Source organism: Acipenser ruthenus, chromosome 4 (genome assembly GCF_902713425.1).
Source record: "Acipenser ruthenus chromosome 4, fAciRut3.2 maternal haplotype, whole genome shotgun sequence".
Lineage (NCBI taxonomy): Eukaryota > Metazoa > Chordata > Actinopteri > Acipenseriformes > Acipenseridae > Acipenser > Acipenser ruthenus.
Window position 1 is genome coordinate 82,073,619 of NC_081192.1, and position 21,733 is coordinate 82,095,351.

Sequence of the window (21,733 nt, forward strand, 5' to 3'; positions counted from 1 at the left end):
TAGAATGTACAGATTCTTGTAATTATATGTATTAATAAACCCTCCAATTCCCTGCCTATTTGTCTTTTCAGCCTGGCTGAATTCCCGACCATGGAAAGACTGCCACAACTCTCAGAAGATGAATTAAACTCCATTATAATACACGAGAAGGACTCAAAAAACACTAAGGCGGTTATAAAAAACATTATTAGCAGTGTTTCTGACATTTCAATAGGCAAGACAACTGATATAAGAAGGACTTGATACTCTGAGGAGCATCATTAACTACTAGGTGAGTTTTACGCCAAATGTTTGACCACCGATTTATTGCTGGTTTTAGTGGAAAGCCATGGCCCCTTTGGTAAGTGATGTGATCAAAATTGGAAAATAATTTAATTGCAATCCAACATCTCTAAGCCTTGGGTGCAATCATTTTAAAGTAAAACCCATAGTTTCTATGACTTGAAATATTAACTTTTTTCATAACTAATTATTCTAACTGTACAGATATGAGCTTGTTTTGATTAAATAAATCAAGTTTACAGTTTACATTTTTCAACTGTTTCAGAGAAGTTTAGAAGTTTATGCCTTTAAAGCATTCCTTAAAACAGTCCTTAAAGTTGTGCAAATAGGGCCCTGTGGCTGTTTTAGAGGAAGGGGTGGTGAAGTATTTTTGTTTTTTGAATATCCATACTTTTCAATATTCAACAGATTTTTAGATTTGATTCTTGACATATTATCCAAAAGGTCCTGTCACTTGGGTGAAATAACAGACCCCCTGACACCACCTGTCAATGCAGAAAGCTGCAGAGCAACCCCTGTGTCCCAGGCAGCCACATTCCGACCTCGATTCCTACAGGAAAAACAAGACTCTTCTTGAGGGAGCAGGAAGTGCTTCTACAATTTTCTACTGACCTAACGTCTCCAGCTTTGACATGCCAGTCTGCTTTTGTCATAATGGAGGGAGGAAAAAGGAGGCAATGCAAATAGATGTACAGTCCAAGGTACAAAGGGATATATTCACAATCTATGATATGATTTTTTCACAACTTTGCCTGATCAGAGCAGCTAATTTACAAAAGATTTCAGAAGGGAGGACAGTTCAATAACCTAAGAACAGATAAGGATGCACAAATAAACACAGCAGAAGACAACTGCCAAACCAGCACAAAAACAGAAATGATAAAGCTGCATAAAAATACCATATTTAGCTGTAATTTACAATAACGACAATGTAGCACCAAGAAGATTGGCTCTATGTTGCTATACAAAAACAAGTATTTTTTATACCAAATAAAATGAACAAATTACCAAATTACTGCTGGCTGTAGTTTCCCTCAAATAGTTTATATCTATGAATTTTTACCCATACTTTAAAAGATCTGTGATACAATCACTGAGGCAAAACTGTAACTTACATATAGACAAATCTTTATACTCTAGTCTCTCCACCAGAAAAGCAAGTATTTCTGTCTCAAATCCACTCCAGTACTTAACAGCCAATTTGTGTGCCGTGACAGTTCTGTTTAACCATAATTTAGTAACAGCATACAGTACTACCTGTAATCAAACACCCAAATTTATGAATGACTAAATATCAGTGGGAGATATTATTTTAAGTGATTTTAACTCCCCATTCAAAGAAATGTAATGAGTAATTCCATAATTGCCACAGTTCCTTTTTCTATTCCCCCTTTTAAGCTGAAGATGTACTTACCTGTATTAAAAATAACTGAGACTTCCTTCAGTGATCTACCCACAAATATTTGAGCAAAGCTACAAAAACCAAATCATCAAGTAGGTTCATGTTTCCAAATCAAACTAACCTAATGCTGAAGCTGTGTGGGTTTAAAAACATGCCTTATTACCTATTACACACAATGGTAATTGAAATTCTTTAGGATTAAGCTGCTTAATATGGTGGTGAGTGATGTTTTAAAAATATGAATATTAAATCGGAGCTTCTAGTATAATTAAAAAGTATATTACCATGACCTACATCCTACATCCTACATCCTACATCCTGTGTGTAAAAAAGGTAAGTATAAAATATGGATGGTCAGGTGGTCGATGGACATAAAGCCCTGTATCTCCTTATTTCCCCTGATTCCGACTTGTCCTACATTTTATTACAATTAAATTATCTAGATATACAGTACATAAAAATGTATGTGTAACATACTGTACATAAGTACTGTACGTAAAGACTGCTGATCAGGTACTTCTTTATAGCTCCAGTTTTTGATAGTCTCAATAACTTGTGCTATAGAATATACAGAAAGGATTAGCGTGATGGGAACAGACTCATAAAACATTGGCTTGATAAATCATCAGCCGCATATAAAAACAGATTTTTTTTTTTTTTTTTTTTTTTTTTTTTACAAATTTAGACCAGCAGTTGAGTATTTACTCCTAGTCACTCAAACTAAAATAAAAGTAAAATAAATACTTTACAGATTAAGTTTGTTTGAAACACTGAATTTATATTCAGTAAAATAGGATTGAGCCTGGGACTCAAATATTTTTTTTACCTGTATACATTTAGCATTATCCAAACTTTCAGCGTGAATGTTAGGTAGGCTATGTTTGTCAAAACCCCAAAAGACGGATGAGCTCACATTTATTGCAAACTGGCCCACAAATACAATTGTATTTCCTAAACCTTTTGTTCTTGCGATTTTTGTCTGCAGTCCTGAGAGAGAACTCAGAGAACACATGTTAACATACATTTATTAAATTACTTCAACCTCCCATTACCTGAAACAAGGTGTACCAGCTGTGTCATGCTTTCTGCAGACTGATCCAGCTACAGTACTTGTTACAACAGGAACTGCGCACACAGACGCTTTGTAATAATCATGCAACGGAGAGCCATGCTCCGGTGATGTGGTCTAGATTCCCGTACTCACATTGGCCATGGTGCAAACTCAGCCTCAAACACGCTGTCAGTCTCAGGCTGGTCGTCACCCTGGAAGGCCAGATAGCTCTCTGGCCTTCGACTACAGACAGACCAGTGGTGTGAGAAATGAAATGAAAATGGAAAAGAATGGAAAAACACAACATCAGGCATTGGATATGAAATGGAAGTGTCACAGTTAGGAGAAGAAGTCTGGGTCTTCCTTCACGAGTTGGTTGAGGTTCTATTCACAGTAAATAGACTAAATAGCATTGTTTTCCATATGTTGTTTTATTTATGCAATTGTGACAATATTGTAACAGCAGGATAAGTGCATCAGTTGAACTCCTGTTCCCATCAAAACTGAGGCACGTTAATTTTTCTTGGCAGATCTGACATATTAAAGAGTAAGTAGCGGGGTTCCGAAAAATATAGCGTTATAAATCCACACGTGTTGCTACAACTGTTTAAATAAAGTACTTGTAATTGTTCTTTTCATTGTTAACCTCCTGACAACTTTTTACACTTATAATTTTAATCTCTGTTTCAAAGCTCTTTTCAAAATGGATGCTCTAGTGCACTGGGGTTTGAGATCTGTCTTCTAAATCACTGCAGGAACAACAAGTGCTCTGATATATCGTGGATCGTTATTGCTGTGTTACCTGTTTGACAATGTGCGCAATAATCCTTACACTATCAGTGCACTAGAGCAGCCATTTTGAAAAAAGCTGTGAAACAGAGTTATTTAAACAGTTGTAGCAACACACAGGGACGTATAACATTATATTTTTCAGAACCTTGCTACCTACTCTTTAATATAATAGTAAAATCCTGAAATTTGTTCTTCACAATTTTTAGATACCAGTCAGATACTTGTCATGTAGAACCAAGTGCATGATAGTCACTATTTATTTAGTCTGTTGTGATTCAGCCAGGTGTACAACATTATATTCTGATGATGTTTCATGCAAGAAAATAAAATGCTCTATGGAAAAGTGCATTTTTGCTAATGACCCCTTTTGCAACATTGTCATGCAATGCCATAAGCCTCAATGCAGCTGTGTCACTGAAACATAGGTAAACCATTGGTAAACGGCCACTTACCTTGACTTTTATCCTATTACCATAAAGAATACAGCTAGGACCAAGGTGAATATCACTTACCAAGTATATGGCCCGTTTGTAGGAAACCAGCAATCTGCAGCAACAGAGCTTGTTGCCCAGCAGGAAATCCTTTTTTTTTATTTAACCCTTAGGAATGGAGTTCCACAGGGGTCCCAGGGTGCTGACAGATATACCATGTCTTCTTATTATGGTAGCAACAGATTTTTTCTATGGCATATAACTGATAATACAAAAATACACTTACTTTTCACTGAGATCCTCAATCCTCTGACCATTGTAGGACATGAAGCCATTGGGGCTGACGGGGGAGGAGGTTGGCCCCTTGGTGTTCTGGATGGAATGCCTGCGGCTCCTCCTGCGCTCCAGCCCGTGTCGTTCGTTGGCCCCTCCCAAACTCGCTCTTCTGCGGTCCTTGCGACCTGCTGGAGGGGGCTGGCTGTCATCATCACCATCCTCGTGCCTCAGTGTCATCTAATCGGTAAAGAAAAGCAGCTTTTCAATTCTGATTATGTTTCATTATTAGTGCCCTGGTATAATTGCCTCTAGATGTTCCAGTCGATGTGTTTTCCTCATGCACCCTTATGTATGAACTGCAGCAAGGAGATCAGTGTAGAGCACTAAAAGTACAGTTTCAGGGTAATATGTTTCAGTGTAATACAGGCATGCTTTGGAAACTTTGAAGGCTTTGCCAAGATTACATGCTAAAGATTCACTTTGCTGAAAAGTTACCTCATACATATTAAACTGTTCTACAAGGTCCAGGTCAGTTCCTTTCTTATTCAAGTGTCTCTGTGCAATAACTTCAATGCCTTGCTCTTCCAGACTGTCCACCACATCATAGAAGGAATCCTGATCTGACAGCCCTGCTAGTGTCTGTGAATTCAAAACAGAGAACATTTAAGCAAATTCTCTAAAGGTATATAAACTTTAGTCGGGCAACAGAATCTGCAGTACAGAAAAAAGCATGTCAACAGGGAAATACCATTGGGACACCATTAACATCACTGTTTAACCATGAGAAACCTTAACACAACCAACAGCAAACTACATCATTACAAGGAATGGATTTAGAACATGGTGTTGCAAAGTTGTCATGTTGAGTTGGCACACTGGCACCGATAAGACACTGCTATGGTTTGCCAGTGTGTCATACTACTGTAATACTACATGAATGTTAACATGAAAATCTACGGTACCAACGGTCATTATTATTATTCTTTATTTCTTAGCAGACGCCCTTATCCAGGGCGACATACAATTGTTACAACAATTGTAATTACATTATTTTTTACACATTATTTTTTTACATACAATTACCCATTCATACAGTTGGGTTTTTACTGGAGCAATCTAGGTAAAGTACCTTGCTCAAGGGTACAGCAGCAGTGCCCCCCACCTGGGATTGAACCCGCGACCCTCCGGTCAAGAGTCCAGAGCCCTAACCACTACTCCACACTGCTGCCCTGGTCATACCATTCTACCAGCCCTTGTGCTGCTATTGTCACATACTGTGGTAAAGAACAGTGGTCCCAGGCACATATATGGGGCAGCAGTGTGGAGTAGTGGTTACGGCTCTGGACTCTTGACCGGAGGGTCGTGGGTTCAATCCCAGGTGGGGGGCACTGCTGCTGTACCCTTGAGCAAGGTACTTTACCTAGATTGCTCCAGTAAAAACCCAACTGTATAAATGGGTAATTGTATGTAAAAATAATGTGTAAAAATAATGTAATTGTATGTAAAAATTATGTGATCTTGTAACAATTGTAAGTCGCCCTGGATAAGGGTGTCTGCTAAGAAATAAATAATAATATGTATTGGTCACAAAGTTGTAATGCCTTAAATTCTCCTTCTGCTACATCAGTTTTGTAGTATTTCAGCAGAAAACAACACTGGTCTTGTAGGTAAATCTTTGCTAAGGCACAACTTTAAGGAAAACCTGTATAGAACCACTGCACTACCTTTGTACTGCCCCTGTACTTCCAAAGGGTCAATGAGTTCTAGAAGACAATTCTTCTTTATACCCCACTTACATTACCACAAACCAGAAACACTAGAACTGTACCTTACATATTGTCCAGTCCGACTGGCAAAAAGCAACTCCTCTCTCAAACACCAAAGAAAATGATCCCCTGGACAGTCTCCATTTCTTTTCACATGTCCATTCCCCCTGATATTTAAGTTCTCACCCACCTTGTTTACTAATGTCATGGCATAAACAAGCAGCTCTGTGTCCACCCCGTCCTTTTCATCCAAAATCTCCATTGCGTTTGACCATATTTTGGTTCCTACAAATAAATTGAAGACAACACATAAATATCCAGTTTCTATATTATTTTCAGAAACAGTTCAATTATTTTTCCAGGGTCCTTTAAGTTGGTAAATAATTATTTAAATGTACCAAATCTTATAGACTTTATATAGAGTACACCATATATGGCCTATCTATTTCCCTGTTTTTATCTACCTACAGTTGAAAAAACAATATGCTATGAATACATCTTGAAGCTATTCTAACGTAGTGTAAATGTAGGAATGGATAATCAATCCTCTGCTTGTAAAGTGATTGACAAGGTCTATAACATGCAGTGCATTCTTATATGATATATGTGAGGGTATACTGTACACCTAGATGAAGCCATCAAGTCTGTCCTCTTAACAGGAATGGATATTAGCATGGCAGGCTTTTTGGATAGCAGAAAATCATAAATCTGCAATCAAGTTTTACAATCTGTTTAAACCTAACGCATACGGCACAGATCTTTTTCAAAAGCTGCTTGCCACTTTTTTGGATGGCTTAGTTCTATTTTCTAAAGATCAGAGTCTCTCACTAGGCTGGCTGGGATGTCGAAAAAGCCACATTCCAGATTGTATTGAAGGATTGAACAAGGTTCCAAGTGCAACCGATAAACCGCATGGAGCAGTCCTCAGAAAGCTGAGCACAGTTTGTTAGTGAAGCAGGTCTGTACCCCAAACTTATAGAATACTGCTCACGAATAAACACATTTGAAAGAAGTAACAGTGAACAAATTAACAGCTTTGCAAAAAAAGGAGAGAGAGACATTATATGAAGGTTTTCCTTCTAGTCTCGTGTTTCTCCAGCATTAATACTAATTACTGAAGGTGTTGGGAAGCCATCCAAATTCCTTTGCAGAGCTTGTTAGAAAATATTTTACAGCTTACGGCTTGCAAAAGAAGCAGGGCGCTTTTTTTAAGGACATATGGAATAAATTCAAGCGCAAGAGAATGAGAAAATACATGATCACTCACTGAGAAGTATTTCTTCTCTACAAAAATGTCTTCCTATAATGATTAAAAGACTTTATCAGTTCAAAGCTGCACTATACTACAGTGGCAGAACACAGTGTCTGGCTGACTGTGACAAAGATGGCTGAGTGGGTGACGTCAGACCAGAAGACAGGAACACAAACGACAGAGAGATGTGGAGTTTGGTGGAGCTGAGCGAATGCTTTCGCTCAGCATTTAATGAATAAACAGACAGAAAATAAACGTTTGTAACAAAACACAAAAAACAGGACACGGCACTTGAGCCAAAATAAACAGACAAACAAAACGGATTACACAGACAAACACGGTGAGCTTCTTTTACTACTTATTACAATACCCTCCGTCTACTAACCCGTTCTCCACTCACCGAACACCAACCCCCAGTGAGTGAAAACATGCAGCTTTTATGCAGTTGTACCGAGATTCGATTGCTAGTCAATCATTCAATTGGAATCTCGGTACAACTGCACGTGAATTAATTAAAGTGCAATTCCCCGTGCTCACATATTACTTTTTACTTGCACGTGATGTGATGTGCCATCCCCGTGCCTAAATACAAATATACAATTTACACACACGTGAAACACAGACCGCTTATATCCCGTGTACCAATGCCTATACACCAACATTTACACACAACACGTAACATAACATACACAGGGGGGGGCACTTTGCCACACTGACAAACTAATTAATTGGGACGCTTTTAGTTACCCACATTGAAAATAACTCCAGCTAAGTCAATTAGTGCAAACAGCAGCAAAATGTAGACTGCAGTACTTAAAACTGCAGTTTGAATGTTACTACGGTGACAAAAGTGTGGACCAATTTAGTGTAATTTAATTTACAGGCAGTTTCTCCTGTGTGGTCGCATTATGCTTCAGTAGAACAGTAAAGAAACACATGTTTCAAAATGCAGAAGAGTAGTAATAATGTATATCAACAATAATATCTGTATAATTAAAATACACACTAAAATGCTGTATAAAAAGTTATTCATGGAAATAATACCAAATATTACAGTAACCACCAGTGCACTGAGTACGTCTCCAGTTTGTATATTAGGGACCTACCTCTCTTGTTGTCGACGGTACTGACAGCCTCAATGAGGAGTTGTGTATTGGACTCTGTGTACTCCACGAACACCAGCAGCAGTTTCAGAGCCGTCTTCACCACCAGCCGGAACTGAAGAGCATCCAGGGAACAAGACAAGTACAGTGTGTTAACTCCAGATAGGCAGAAATAGCAAAATAGCCCCCAGTCTCCCCTGACAAAGGCTTCCCCCTGCCAAATTGCTTCCTTGTCCCTCCAGGGTTTTGATACCTCAGACTTTGATAAGTGCAGTGGGGAGAAGAAGATGGAGGGAGTTCCATTTTTGGCCCCTTGTTTTGTGCCTTTTCAGGTCTTACTGTTGTAAGTTTAAGTTGAAGGATTCTATGAAAGGCCCTCTGCTGTAAAACACAACTTGTGAGTAGTTTAGTTCAAAGCTGATGATGTTTCATACTGAAATGTAAATGACAGTTCAGTAGTTGGCTGACTTCAGTGTGTCAATAAAAAAAATAAAGGAGCTATTATGCCGATTGTTGATGTCTATTTAGTAAACTGATATTTGAATTCTTAGCTCTCTCAGAGTAACTTTTATAATATTTGTTCAACAGCAGATGGACAGACTCTGATACTGTTTGTTTCAACATTTTAATAACAGTTACAGTAATATCTCTTAACACAATCAATTTATTTCAATACTTTAAATGAGCCCTGTTCCAAAAATATTTCTTGTAAAATATCTGCAGTCAGGTTTAATTTGATGTGCAGAGCAATCACATTTTAACCCTTCAAAGAATAATTCAGTATGGAAAGGGTTAACATCATATGTTGGTGGATTGGAAGATGATCTTAGACAAAAAATATTAATTAGGAAATCAATCGAAATCGGAATAGAGGATTCTTTCTGGCAATGCACTGAACACAGATAATGAGCCTACAATCTGTGCAGCTACTTTGAAATGCATTATGCATCACAGTATAAATATTTAAATACAGCTAAATTACAAGAGGCAGTGCAATTATAACAGGGATGTTGATGTTTTTGTCCGTTGAATTTATGTGAGGAGGCTGTTAAAAGAGTGCCCACCTTTTTAGTCAGCAGAGGGCAGCCAAAGACCAATCTGCCAGAATGAATTACATCAACTCTGGAATAAAACTGCAGACTTGCTCGAACACAGTAAGGCTTTAGCGTCTAGTACTGAAAGCAATTACATTTTCTGAGAATTTTTCTTTGACATGGCTCTGCAGTACAGGGAGTGATTGCTCTATTAATGTAACCTTCCAGAGAGAAGTCAAAGGATGTCCTGAGCATGTTGCCCAGCAGAATACTAAATTATGGGATTCTGGGTAGTAAAACTATCAGTATGACATCAAACAGCAACACAACTCCACTGAGCGAAGCAGGTCTCGGGGGACACACAATATGAGTGTTATAAGCTTGCTACTTTTCAATATTAATCAGTAAAGCTCATTAAACGTTGAATTCCCAAAAAATGAGAGTAAAACCATAAGCTATTTGTTATTTTCCATCGATATCTGTAGTTTGTTTAGTTTTTACACTTACTGTCTGTCAAGTCTCCATTCCACTCTGAATGGCTAGGGGTTGCTGTCAGTCATCTCAGTGATCTGTTAGTATAGTTTCACTGTCACTGTCATTTCACCCAGTTCTGACAGATTGACTGAAGCAGCACCAGAATGCTCTCATTTGTTTAAATGACTGTCAATCATCAAGACCTGTACCGACTGTGCACTTCATTTGCCAGTTCAAACGCCTGTCATTCAAAGCGCCTACTTTTGAAATTAGCGGGTTATGGTGTAGGTAGGCTTTTGCTAGGTATATGGTGACAGTTACTAGTGTGATTTGAAAATGGGGGGCAAGAAGAAAACACTTAATGAGTATTGTGCACAATCCCCTGACCGACGTCTCCGCAGCAGGACGAAGCGGCCTGTCTGCCTTGCCTTCCAGTGACTCCAGCTGTGCTGAAGAATAAGTGTAAGGTAGTTCTGTTCAACTATCTAATGTTTTGTTGCATGTTGAATATGATAAAGGGGCTCTGCTAAATGAGACGTTTTTTTTTTTTTTAAGCATAAGATCGATTTCACCCATTCTCTGCTTGAATTGAAAAATAAAAAACAGTAAACTCTTTCTAAAATAAACATCGATATGAATTGAATAGTAGCAAGCTAGTTATAACTAGATATTAATTGAATAGTAGCAAGCTAGTTATAACTAGGGGTCTACCTAAATCGTGATTTTAAATGAACTACTGCACAATGCAATCGATGCAAACTACATATATTCCTTCTGTAGCCCTTTTTTTTATTCCTTCGCCGTCCTCTGTCCTTGAACTTAAGCAAAAAACAAACCAACAAAAAATGTCAACAAACAACATTTACAAAGAAAATTCTCCAATGTGGTTAACGTTCATGTTTACTATTCAAATTACAACGAAGTTTTAATCAGCCTATCAGTGCATCTGTACTGCTTTTCTGTGACCTGTACTGTATAGTAGGGGGTGGGACAAAGTCAGTGCTGCATTGTTTTGATTTAGGTTGCTAAAATCTAGTTTTCAGCATTGGAGGTAAAATAGTAGAAATGGACGACAAAGCAAAAAAAGCAAAGTATATTTCAGTCATCGATCGTGTCAAGATATTTTCCAAAGAAACTGTACATGCAGATGCAGGTAATTGTTTTCCATATCTTAATGTGTCTTTGGAGAAAATACGATCGATCGCTATTTAGCTTCAGAATCACACATTAAACAAAAGACTACTCAGAGGCTGCTGAACAGAACGTAAAATAAACAAATAGACAAAAAGTATTCCTGATAAAAAGTATTACTGTCGGCAAGTTAAATCAGTACTACAACGATCCAGCATAGCCACCTTGCTTCAACCTGCTGCTTACTTTTTCGCAGTTGGAATTTTAGACCCGAATAGCCACGTTTTCATTGTTTTGACTCGGTACTAATGAAATAAATTATTGGAAGGGACAAATAACATGACAACGAATGTGCTGCATATATTGCCAGAAGCCCTTGGGTAAACAAGTTTTGGGGCTGTTTCTAATCGATTTCCACATCTGTATAACTTGGCAAAGCTTTCCCTTAGGCCCTGTCCACACTATGCCTTTAAACCGTATTAGTTGCATTTAAGCAGGCTTAAAAGTGCTAAATACGGTTTGCGTCCATACTGCGCAGCATTTAATACCGTACTCGTGAACCGGACTCGATACCATCAGGAGGTAGTCTCGAGTTCGGTTCTAATTAGATCGCATCAGGTAGTGCGGTTTATCAGAAGTGTGGACGCTGTAATACCAAATTACATTTTTTTGTGTATCCTCCAATATCCCAAAATGCTTTGTGCTATGTTTGGCGAAATACTCAGAGCAGGCGCCCGAAGGACTTGCTATCAGTGTCCACTCCGCACTAGGTATTCATTTTTATGCTTCAAAAAATCTGTCAGGACATCTCTGTTAAACTAGTGGGGAAAATAACAAAAACACAACGTTAAATTTGGCGACTGCAAAAATGAAATGCGAGTTAAAAGTATTATCGGGGATGAACAAATTACATAATTTGTCAGCTCTGTTTGAAATAAAATTAAGAGGACCAGAATTAGGCTCAGGCAAGATATGAAGATAAAAACAAAGATTGTTTTGTAATTAACAGCTTTTTCTGAGTTTAATTATAAAACAGCATCAGCTCAATTTGTTTAAAGGGACTCCATCTGATTAAAAATAAAACCTGAAAACTGCAAGCCCTACTTGTGTGTGTGTCTGTGTGTTTGGATTTACTTTTTCCACAATACTTGTTATATTTCATTTATGCAATATGGACCTCTGTTAATATGGGGCATAACACATTATTTTAAAATAAAATACAGTGCATGGTGGGATACTATCGTATTAATTTTCACGGTTCGTTGCACTGCTGGGAATTGTAACTGAACTACTCTAATGGTGTGTGAACGCAATAAGCCTGACTAAACATGAAACGGTACTTCAGTGTGGACGCTTTGAGCTGTATTAATTAGAGCGGTTTCGAGTACGGTTCTCGAGATCAGTTATGTAGTGTGGACAGGGCCTTAATTTCCAACAAATTCAGTGGATGCAGTACGTGCAGTCTCAATGTATGGGCAAGTCAACTGCAGGGGGATGCTGCATGCTTGCCTTTAACACATGACAGCACTCTGTTTTAGTAAGGAAGCAAGTACCACTATTTTTAGGCTTTATAGTGTTCTGAAATACTGTCTACTTAAATTTATTTAATGTTTAAACAGGTTCACGAAATGACTGCGAAATCCTCATTTTATTCCGCAACCTAGACAAGCAAACCAAGTGCGAGAAGGAGAGTGGGTTGGGCAAGGGGAAGAGGGAATGGGCTCGCCCCAGGTTTGGCTGAAGTGTCTCGTCTCCCGGAGAAAGCTGCAGCTCCTCTCGCAGCAAAAAAGTAAATATATTAAGAAAGATAACCACGTAATAGGCCTAATATTTATTTAGTTATAAAACAAATGCTGAATAAGATGTCTGTGTTATAAAGTGTCAGCACAGCTTTTCTTTAGTTCAGATATCAAAAGGGAGAGACAGAAACGGAAGTTCGATTGAGAAGTTGTTTACAGTGTGAACAGCACCAGTAATGTATTTACTGTTGAAATATTGCATGAATCACTATTGTAAGGAATTGGGGGACATGCTGTAGGAGCGTTATATCTGAGGCTATTATAATCGAGAGCCTAATAGCGAGGGAGCACTGTATATGTTTTATGTGTTTACCGTTGTAATATATATTCCGTATAAGCCTCTATTTGTTTGTGGTATCTTGTGAATGACAATTCATTTGGATCCTGATATGTAAATAAGACAACAAGTAGGACTGGTTAACCACAGCAAAGGGACCAGTGATGGTAATGATACGTGTGCTCAAGTGCCTGTGTGTTTAACACATGCTAAAGCAAATTCCCTTAAGAAGCCATATGTCCATATGTGTTTTGTCATGTACAGTTGCCTCATAGATCACAGTCCATAAACAGCACAGCACACACACACAAAGGCAGTATGCAAATACAAAAAAGAGAAACTACTCCCAATTTGGCCCATAAAAAATACTTGAATCAATGTCGACCCAAAGGACTTTTTTCAACCTGAAAGAAGGAACAAGAATTAGATGTTTTTACACAGAGAATTGTGGGAGTCTGGAACCAACTGCCCAGTAATGTTGTTGAAGCTGACACCCTGGGATCCTTCAAGAAGCTGCTTGATGAGATTCTGGGATTAATAATCTACTAACAACCAAATGAGCAAAATGGGCCGAATGGCCTCCTCTCGTTTGTAAACTTTCTTATGTTCCTATGTTCTAAATTACAGAACTCACTTCTAAAGGGGCTGCAAATTTGATAGCAAAACGAACATCAGGAGCTAATTTCATACACAGGATTTTTGGTGTTGCCACAAGAACAATGATGGTTTAGTTTTGTATTAGTAAGTCTTTTAAAGCAGTTTTGGGAATTCCTTGGTTATGTGAAGTCAAATTGTGAATGCTATAGACTAGGGTGCCAGTATTCTAAAGTCAGATGCATCTGATGTTTTTGAAGATGATATGTAGCCTATACAATTGTTGTAGGAGAAACAGGTTGACTGCAAATTCGGTTTTGAACAAACAAAAAAGTAAAAAAAATAAAAAATTAACATGAAATTGAATCCTAGCCTCCCTCTTTATGTCTTCTATATTTTAGAATGTTGTTTATAGATCCACTCCTTAGCTGCACGTAGTTGTTCTCTCTCTTATTCTTAGAATTCCTAAGCAGTCAGTTGTATACCACAGCATAAGTGGCAATACCATATGCATTAACAAAAAAAAAAGGAAAAAAAGGAAATGATCTTGAAGAGGCCAGTTTTTAATTACCCCTTGAGTATGACTGGGTAATCAAGGCCATGGAAAGAATTCCCTCATGAAAGGGGATCCTGTTCCACAAAGCTTGTGTGAGGATTTGTCAATATTTAACAATGACAGTTATCAAGGTTTCCAAGCCACATCCAGAAATATCTATTACATTACACACTTCCTAAAACTATATATTTGTTACTGACATGCTGCTGTAATACAAGTGTGGATACAGTACCCAGTACCCCTCTGTCCAGGCGAGGCAACAGCATAGGTAGCGTACATCTTCTGCAGGCTGCCTTTTCCAGTCTGACACCTAGAAAGTCACTTGGAATTGTAGAGATCAGATAAATCCAATCCCAAAAGTGGTCCACATCTTCCCTGATTTGCAGCATCAAGTCCAACCAAACTGCCATTTTATTTTGGTGAACAGACAATCCCACTGTAGTACAGTATGTCAAAGTTTTCCAAAGTATTTACAGTAAGAAGCTGACTCATGGGAGAATGACATACAGTCATAATAAGTCTTCCTTCCTTAGGGACTTAGGGTTCATTTAAGTTTCATTGTAGTTGGACTGAGGGACTGTATAGAGAGGTAGCAGGGTTGATTACAAATGTATTTTTTTTTAACAAAGAGGCTCAACCTACAAGAATAAAAGACATCTTCCCTTTTTAGTTTGGGTATTTCAGGTGCCTGTTTATATCTTACAAAATACCATAACACATAATAATATATTTTTTTTATCTTATGCACATTCATAGAAGGTTTAGGGTATCTCACTACAAATAGACTTTAGGGTATCTCACTACAAATAGATGTTACTCAAAGGGATTAACATCTTGTTTTATAATCTTTGGCTTTGCATTGCCTTTTTTAAACTACATGTTAGTATACATATTCATTTGGGACACATCACAAAGTATCGAGACAACACTAACAAACTCAAGTGTTGTGAGATTTATTTGATATTACACTAAGCCTGCTTTAATATTTAAATGATGAATAATCCTCTTAAACTACCATACTAAGCCAAATATGCAGGCTATTATGATAGACAGTAATCTTTTATTGTAATTGTTGTCTGGTAAATGAAAAGAAATTCCTGAAACAGCAGCCAGACAGTGGACTGATAACCATATACTTTATTCAAAGAGCAGTTCACAGTTTTCTTCTGTCCCAGGGTGGAAGAACAACAAAGGATTTGTGAAAGTAGAGAATAATAAACAAATTCCCAGCCTAATTATGTATTTGAAAACATCAATCAAAAACTGGAGCACTTCAACCATGACCTTGGTGTTATCAGTACAAAGATATCACTGTCTAATATACTGTTACTCATTACTGCACCATACTGACTTTAAACACATAATTAGTCAAGCCAAGGATTCGGCCAGGAGGACTTTTCATCCCACTAACCTAAGAAGAAACAGCAGTGCACAACAAGAGACACAGTATAGGACCTTTTTTTAAAAATAAATTAAACAGAAAATTGTCTGCCTTCATTTACATATCTATCTATACTATCTATCTATCTATATATCTATATCTATATCTATATCTATATCTATATCTATATATATATATATATATATATATATATATAGATATAGATAGATAGATAGATAGATAGTAGATAGATAGTGGTTTTGAGAGGCAAAAAGCACTGGTGAAGAGCATTATATTAACCAGAGTAACTTTGGACTCCCCATTCTTAAGAAACAGCTCCCTTCCCTCATTAGTAAGGTGTGTTTTCTAGACCATCCTTCGACAGCAACAATCAGCAGAAGCATCTCTCTCATGCATTGCTACGCATGCAGCACCCAGGTGCGAATTGTCTTATATGCATAACGCATTCCAGAGCAGAGAGTGGGAAAGGATTCCTACTGTACCACACACACTCATAAGCAACATGGGCTCTACATAAAAAGAACAACATATTTGTTTAGTTGGATAGAGGTTTGGAAGAAACCCCAATTAAAGGCTGCATTCCTTTGCTAATTAACCTGTTGACAGATATTGCATGAGCTTGAAAATACTTTGGAAGAGCTGCGGTAGTAGAGAAGGAGTATTGGCACTGGCAATATGAAGAATTATAGCAAGGGTTACAGAAAGGCAAAATTCTGGCGGACTATGACCTGCCAACAAACACAAATTAGCTCATATTAGTTCATTCAGGAGTCAAGTGAACTCGCTTCCCTATTGTCCTCTGGTGTGAAGAAGAGCAGTTGTGAGTCTAGTGAGACAGGATACTGATATAGAAATATCTGCTCAATTTGGTACAATGCATTCTCTTTTGTACTTTCACTGGCTTTAGTTAATATACTGCACTGTCTGCCTAATCCTCCACTCTGCCAGTTTCACAATATGTACCAAAGAAACAATCCAGATTTATCCAAAAAAAAATATTTTGAAGTGAAATCCCAGACATAAAGACATGAAGACAAACTGGAAAAAAAGCAACTTGTGTCAGTAGGTGAAACTAAAAACCTCCAGTCTTATGAATACATCAGCACTAGTGGCACCACCTTTATTTACTAATGTCTTCAGGAGATAATGTAGCTTTTGTAGCCAACAACAGAGTATATTCTAAGAGGCTACATACAGTGCCTATAGAAAGTCTACACCCCCTTTCAAAATGTTCACCTTTTGTTGCCTTATAGCCTGGAATTAAAATGCATAAAATAAAAAATAAATCATTTATCTACACATCCTACCCCACAAATTCCAAGTGAAAAAAATATTCTAGACATTTGTAGAAAATTAATTAAAAATAAAAACTGAAATAGTTTGGTTGGATAAGTGTCCACCCCCCTTGTAATAGCAATCCTAAATTAACTCAGGTGTAACCAATCGCCTTCAAAATCACACACCAAGTTAAGTGGCCTCCACCTGTGTTAAATTGTAGTGATTCACATGATTTCAGGATAAATTCAGCAGTTCCTGTAGGTTCCCTCTGCTGTGTAGTGCATTTGAAAGCAAAGACTCAACCATGAGCACCAAGGCGCTTTCAAAAGAACTCTGGGACAAAGTTGTTGAAAAGCACAGATCAGGGGATGGGTATATAAAAAAAATATCAAAGGCCTTGAATATCCCTTGGAGCATGGTCAAGACGATTATTAAGAAGTGGAAGATGTATGGCACCACCAAGACCCTGCTTAGATCAGGCCGACCCTCCAAACTGGATGACCGAGCAAGAAGGAGACTGATCAGAGAGGCTATCAAGAGGCCAATGGCAACTTTGCAAGAGCTACAGGCTTTTATGGCCAAGACTGGTCAAAGTGTGCATGTGACAACAATATCCCAAGCACTCCACAAATCTGGCCTGTATGGTAGGGTGGCAAGAAGGAAGCCATTACTCAAGAAAGCCCACCTTGAATCCCATTTGAAGTATGCAAAAAAAGGAGATTCTGTAGCCATGTGGCAAAAAGTTTTGTGGTCTGACGAAACTAAAATGGAACTTTTTGGTCTAAATGCAAAGCGTTATGTTTGGTGCAAACCCAACACAGTGCATCACCCAAAGAACACCATCCCTACTGTGAAGCATGGTGGTGGCAGCATCATGTTATGGGGATGTTTCTCATCGGCAGGGACTGGGACACTTGTCAGGATAGAAGAGAAAATGAATGGAGCAAAGTACAGGGAAGTCCTTGAGGAAAACCTGCTGCCCTCTGCAAGAAAGCTGAAACTAGGACGGAGGTTCACCTTTCAGCATGACAACGACCCAAAGCACACAGCCAAAGCTACACTGAAGTGGCTAAGGAACAAAAAGGTAAATATCCTTGAGTGGCCCAGTCAGAGCCCCGACCTAAATCCAATCGAAAATTTGTGGCATGACTTGAAGATTGCTGTCCATCAACGCTCCCCAAGGAACTTGACAGAGCTTGAACAGTTTTGTAAAGAATGGTCAAATATTGCCAAATATAGGTGTGCAAAGTTGGTAGAGACCTATCCCAACAGACTCACAGCTGTAATTGCTGCCAAAGGTGCTTCCACCAAGTAAGAACATAAGAAAGTTTACAAACGAGAGGAGGCCATTCAGCCCATCTTGCTCATTTGGTTGTTAGTAGCTTATTGATCCCAGAATCTCATCAAGCAGCTTCTTGAAGGATCCCAGGGTGTCATCTTCAACAACATTACTGGGGAGTTGGTTCCAGACCCTCACAATTCTCTGTGTAAAAAAGTGCCTCCTAATTTCTGTTCTGAATGCCCCTTTATCTAATCTCCATTTGTGACCCCTGGTCCTTGTTTCTTTTTTCAGGTCAAAAAAGTCCCCTGGGTTGACATTGTCTATACCTTTTAGAATTTTGAATGTTTGAATCAGATAGCCGCGTAGTCTTCTTTGTTCAAGACTGAATAGATTAAATTATTTTAGCCTGTCTGCATACGAGTATTAACTCAGGGGGGTGGAGACTTATCCAATTATGATCTTTCAGTTTTGTATTTTTAATATATAATTTTTTTCTCAATAAAAACTTTTTTCCCCTTAACAGTGTGGAGTATGGTGTGTAGATAAGTGGAAAAAAATCCTCATTTAAATGCATGAAACCGAGGCACTAACACAACAAAATTTGAAAACAGTTCAAGGGGGTATAGACTTTGTATAGGCACTGTAATATCTTAAAAGGAATTATAGACAGCAGCAAGCACACAGTGATGTTTTCAGTACCTCTGATCTAAAATTACATGTCAAGAAATATTATGTTAATAATGTTATAAACCGAGGAACTGCAAAAATAAATAAACAAATAAATAAATAATAATAAATCAATACTGGTATTAAAGTGCCCCTAGCCATTATGACAATGTATGTTATATTTGGCTTGAAAGCTGAAATTGTCCTGAGCAATATACATTTTATTTCAGAATCAGATAAAGTTTACATTTTTTTATGAAACTGCTCACAAATACTGTACCTGTCAAGTAACTGAAATTAGTGTACATGTCCTTTAAATTCTACCTTGAGTAACTATGTGACTGCACACCCATTTAATTTTTGCTCAGAATTACTGTTTTTTGTATTTGCTCTCTTCTATGCCATGTTTTACATAAGTAAAAATGTTTGTGACCAAAAACAAAGCATCCGTAATGGGAACTGCATATCAGATCAAATGGTTTGTAAACATGAAGTAAAATGGAGATTTTACTGATATTGGCAGAGGTTAAACATTGAGTCATTGAACCAGTAATGGACCTGAAAAAAATGATATGATACTACTGTGTACCAAAATAGTAAGACAATAAAACAATACAGTATGAAGCCAAAGCGTTAGGTTTAAACCCATACAACTCACATAACGCCAATATGGCAACCACCAAGGTAAAGGATGCATTAAATGCCCAGTCATTTTAACCCTGTTTTCCTCCCCGATTTGGAATGTCAGAGTGCTACCTGCCCCTGGAGGACAAAGACCAGCCAAGCAGTTGTCTGCTCGTGCTAACCAGGTAACCTGGTCAGTAGAAGTGATGAAGACACAGTCCAGCTTATTTTACTTCCCCAGCGTTACGTGTGTCAGGGCCAATGTGACAGGCTCCCCCACTTCTTCACTCTTAACTTTTTGGCATTTGGATTAATCTGCAAAGCTCAGGTTTACCAAAAATGTACTGAATCACTTTCCTGCTCTTATTCCTATATATGGAAATGTACCCATGTACTTAAACAATTAAAAGGAGGTTATGAGGCAAAAACATCAGCAGAAATTTCAATTCAGTCAGCATGGTTAAAAAAAATGTGTATCAGTGTTGGGATTATATGAAATATAGTTTCTCTTACCTTTGACCCTATGAGTGTGTAGAGCCACTGGATAGTTTCGTTGTGACCTATGACCCCATTCATCCCATCCACATACAGCATGATCTGCCCAAGTGCTGTTAATAAAATAAAATTAAAAAAACACATAAATTGAATGCATCCTTTGTTTCATAATTTGTGTTCTACTAATTTATAATTGGCAACATTTGAACTCATTCACTTTGGGGTCCTCTGCTGCTAGGAGGTATTGCCATAACCCTTGACGATGGCTTCACTCATCTTTAAGGAGCAGGGGACTCTTTATGGTGATGGATCAATTTTTGCACATATAGTATCCTCTTTATATCCATACAGTTTGACTTCTGCAAGCGGTTTAATAAACTGGAAAAAAAAAATCCTACATCAATTGGACACAAAGGTAAGGACCTTCCAATACATTCAAGTGTGGCAGTATTTCCAGTATCTATTTGTTTGAGAGAAATCCAAAACCAAACATGTCAATATGTGAAATGTTTATTCCTATTCAGTTTCCAAATAAAACCACAGAAAACATGGTGAAGAAAAGTGAACAGAGGCCTGTGCATTAAAATACAGTCCTGTCCTTATTTTTGGAAAGATATTTCTGAAAATGAATGCAGAAGAGGCAGGCTCTAAATGATCTGTTGTAAGAAAAATCTGGCTCGGTACAACACACACATCACTATAATGACGGGCTCCCAATAGGTGGCGCTATTCTATTGTATAATCCAGAGTACTGTTTTTTCATAATGTTTTTTTCATAGTTCAGTGTCCCCAACTCCGCACACACACGTTTACTACAGCTGACATTCTTTGGATTTTTGTGCTCTACCTACACTGTGACGAAACTGCTCTTTTTTTCCATCCTTCTTGCAGACAGCAGATAAAGTGAAGATCATTAATTATCACTGCATGACACTAGCATATCCAGTATGCAAAACGTTAAAGTCTGTTTCAAAGCTGTTTTCAAAATGGCCGCTCTAGTGTAAGGATTATTGTCCACATTGTCAAACAGGTAACACAGCACTAACGATCCATGATGTGTAAAAAGTTGTCAGGATGTTAACAATGGAAAGAACAATTACATGTACATCATTTAAACAGTTGTAGCAACACATGGGGACTTATAATGCTATATTTTTTCAGAACCCTGCTACTTACTCTTAAAGCCAGTTCCAACAGTTGTAATAGCCCTGTGTGGATTCAAATCCAAATCCACAGATGCACTCTTAATATACAGTAACTATCCTGAGTAGTTAGGTCATTCATTGCCTTATAATAATGCCAGTATGCAAATGAGTCATTGCTCACATCTGACAAAATGACTAAATAAAATAAATAAATAGCATATTTGTTGAAGTTTTTTTTCAGTTGAAGTCTGATGTTTATTTATGAAATCATATGAGAAGTGAACATTACAAATACTGCCATGCTGCCTGTAGGCATGGTTGGTTTTTAGTCAATTAAGACCGATTATGCAGGCTTGATTATCCCACAGCAAAATAAAAATGTACCCTTTGAGATTAATCTGCGAGAATATTTGGCTTGTATAATACAGTTGCCCCTGACAAGACTTCCATCTGTAAAAGGAGAACAAAATAATCATTTATTAAACTAATAATAACCTCAGAGTAAACTGAAAAGTTTTGGTATGGGCTTGCCAGAGCTCCCGTCTCTAAGGAAAGCTAACAGGAAAGTGAAAGTTGACATTCTGGGCACACAAAATAATCCCTTTGGGTCAATTTTTTAAA

At 37.8% G+C, this 21,733-nt stretch overlaps 1 protein-coding gene across 8 annotated transcripts in view; it reads right to left on the reverse strand.

The window, feature by feature from the left end:
* Positions 1-21,733, reverse strand: part of LOC117400336 (FH1/FH2 domain-containing protein 3-like) — a 284,731-nt gene that overhangs the window by 80,004 nt on the left and 182,994 nt on the right. For 5 of the 8 annotated variants that reach the window (XM_059022942.1, XM_059022945.1, XM_059022944.1 and 2 more), the window contains exons 6-10: positions 19,986-20,080; positions 8,359-8,470; positions 6,191-6,285; positions 4,730-4,873; positions 4,245-4,471 (exon numbers count right to left, since the gene is read on the reverse strand). In XM_059022942.1, the coding sequence (XP_058878925.1) occupies positions 4,245-4,471; positions 4,730-4,873; positions 6,191-6,285; positions 8,359-8,470; positions 19,986-20,080 (673 nt within the window). Of the gene's footprint in view, positions 1-2,888; positions 2,979-4,244; positions 4,472-4,729; positions 4,874-6,190; positions 6,286-8,358; positions 8,471-19,985; positions 20,081-21,733 lie in introns of all 8 variants that reach the window. The other 3 variants (XM_059022941.1, XM_059022940.1, XM_059022943.1) reach the window with 1 other exon arrangement.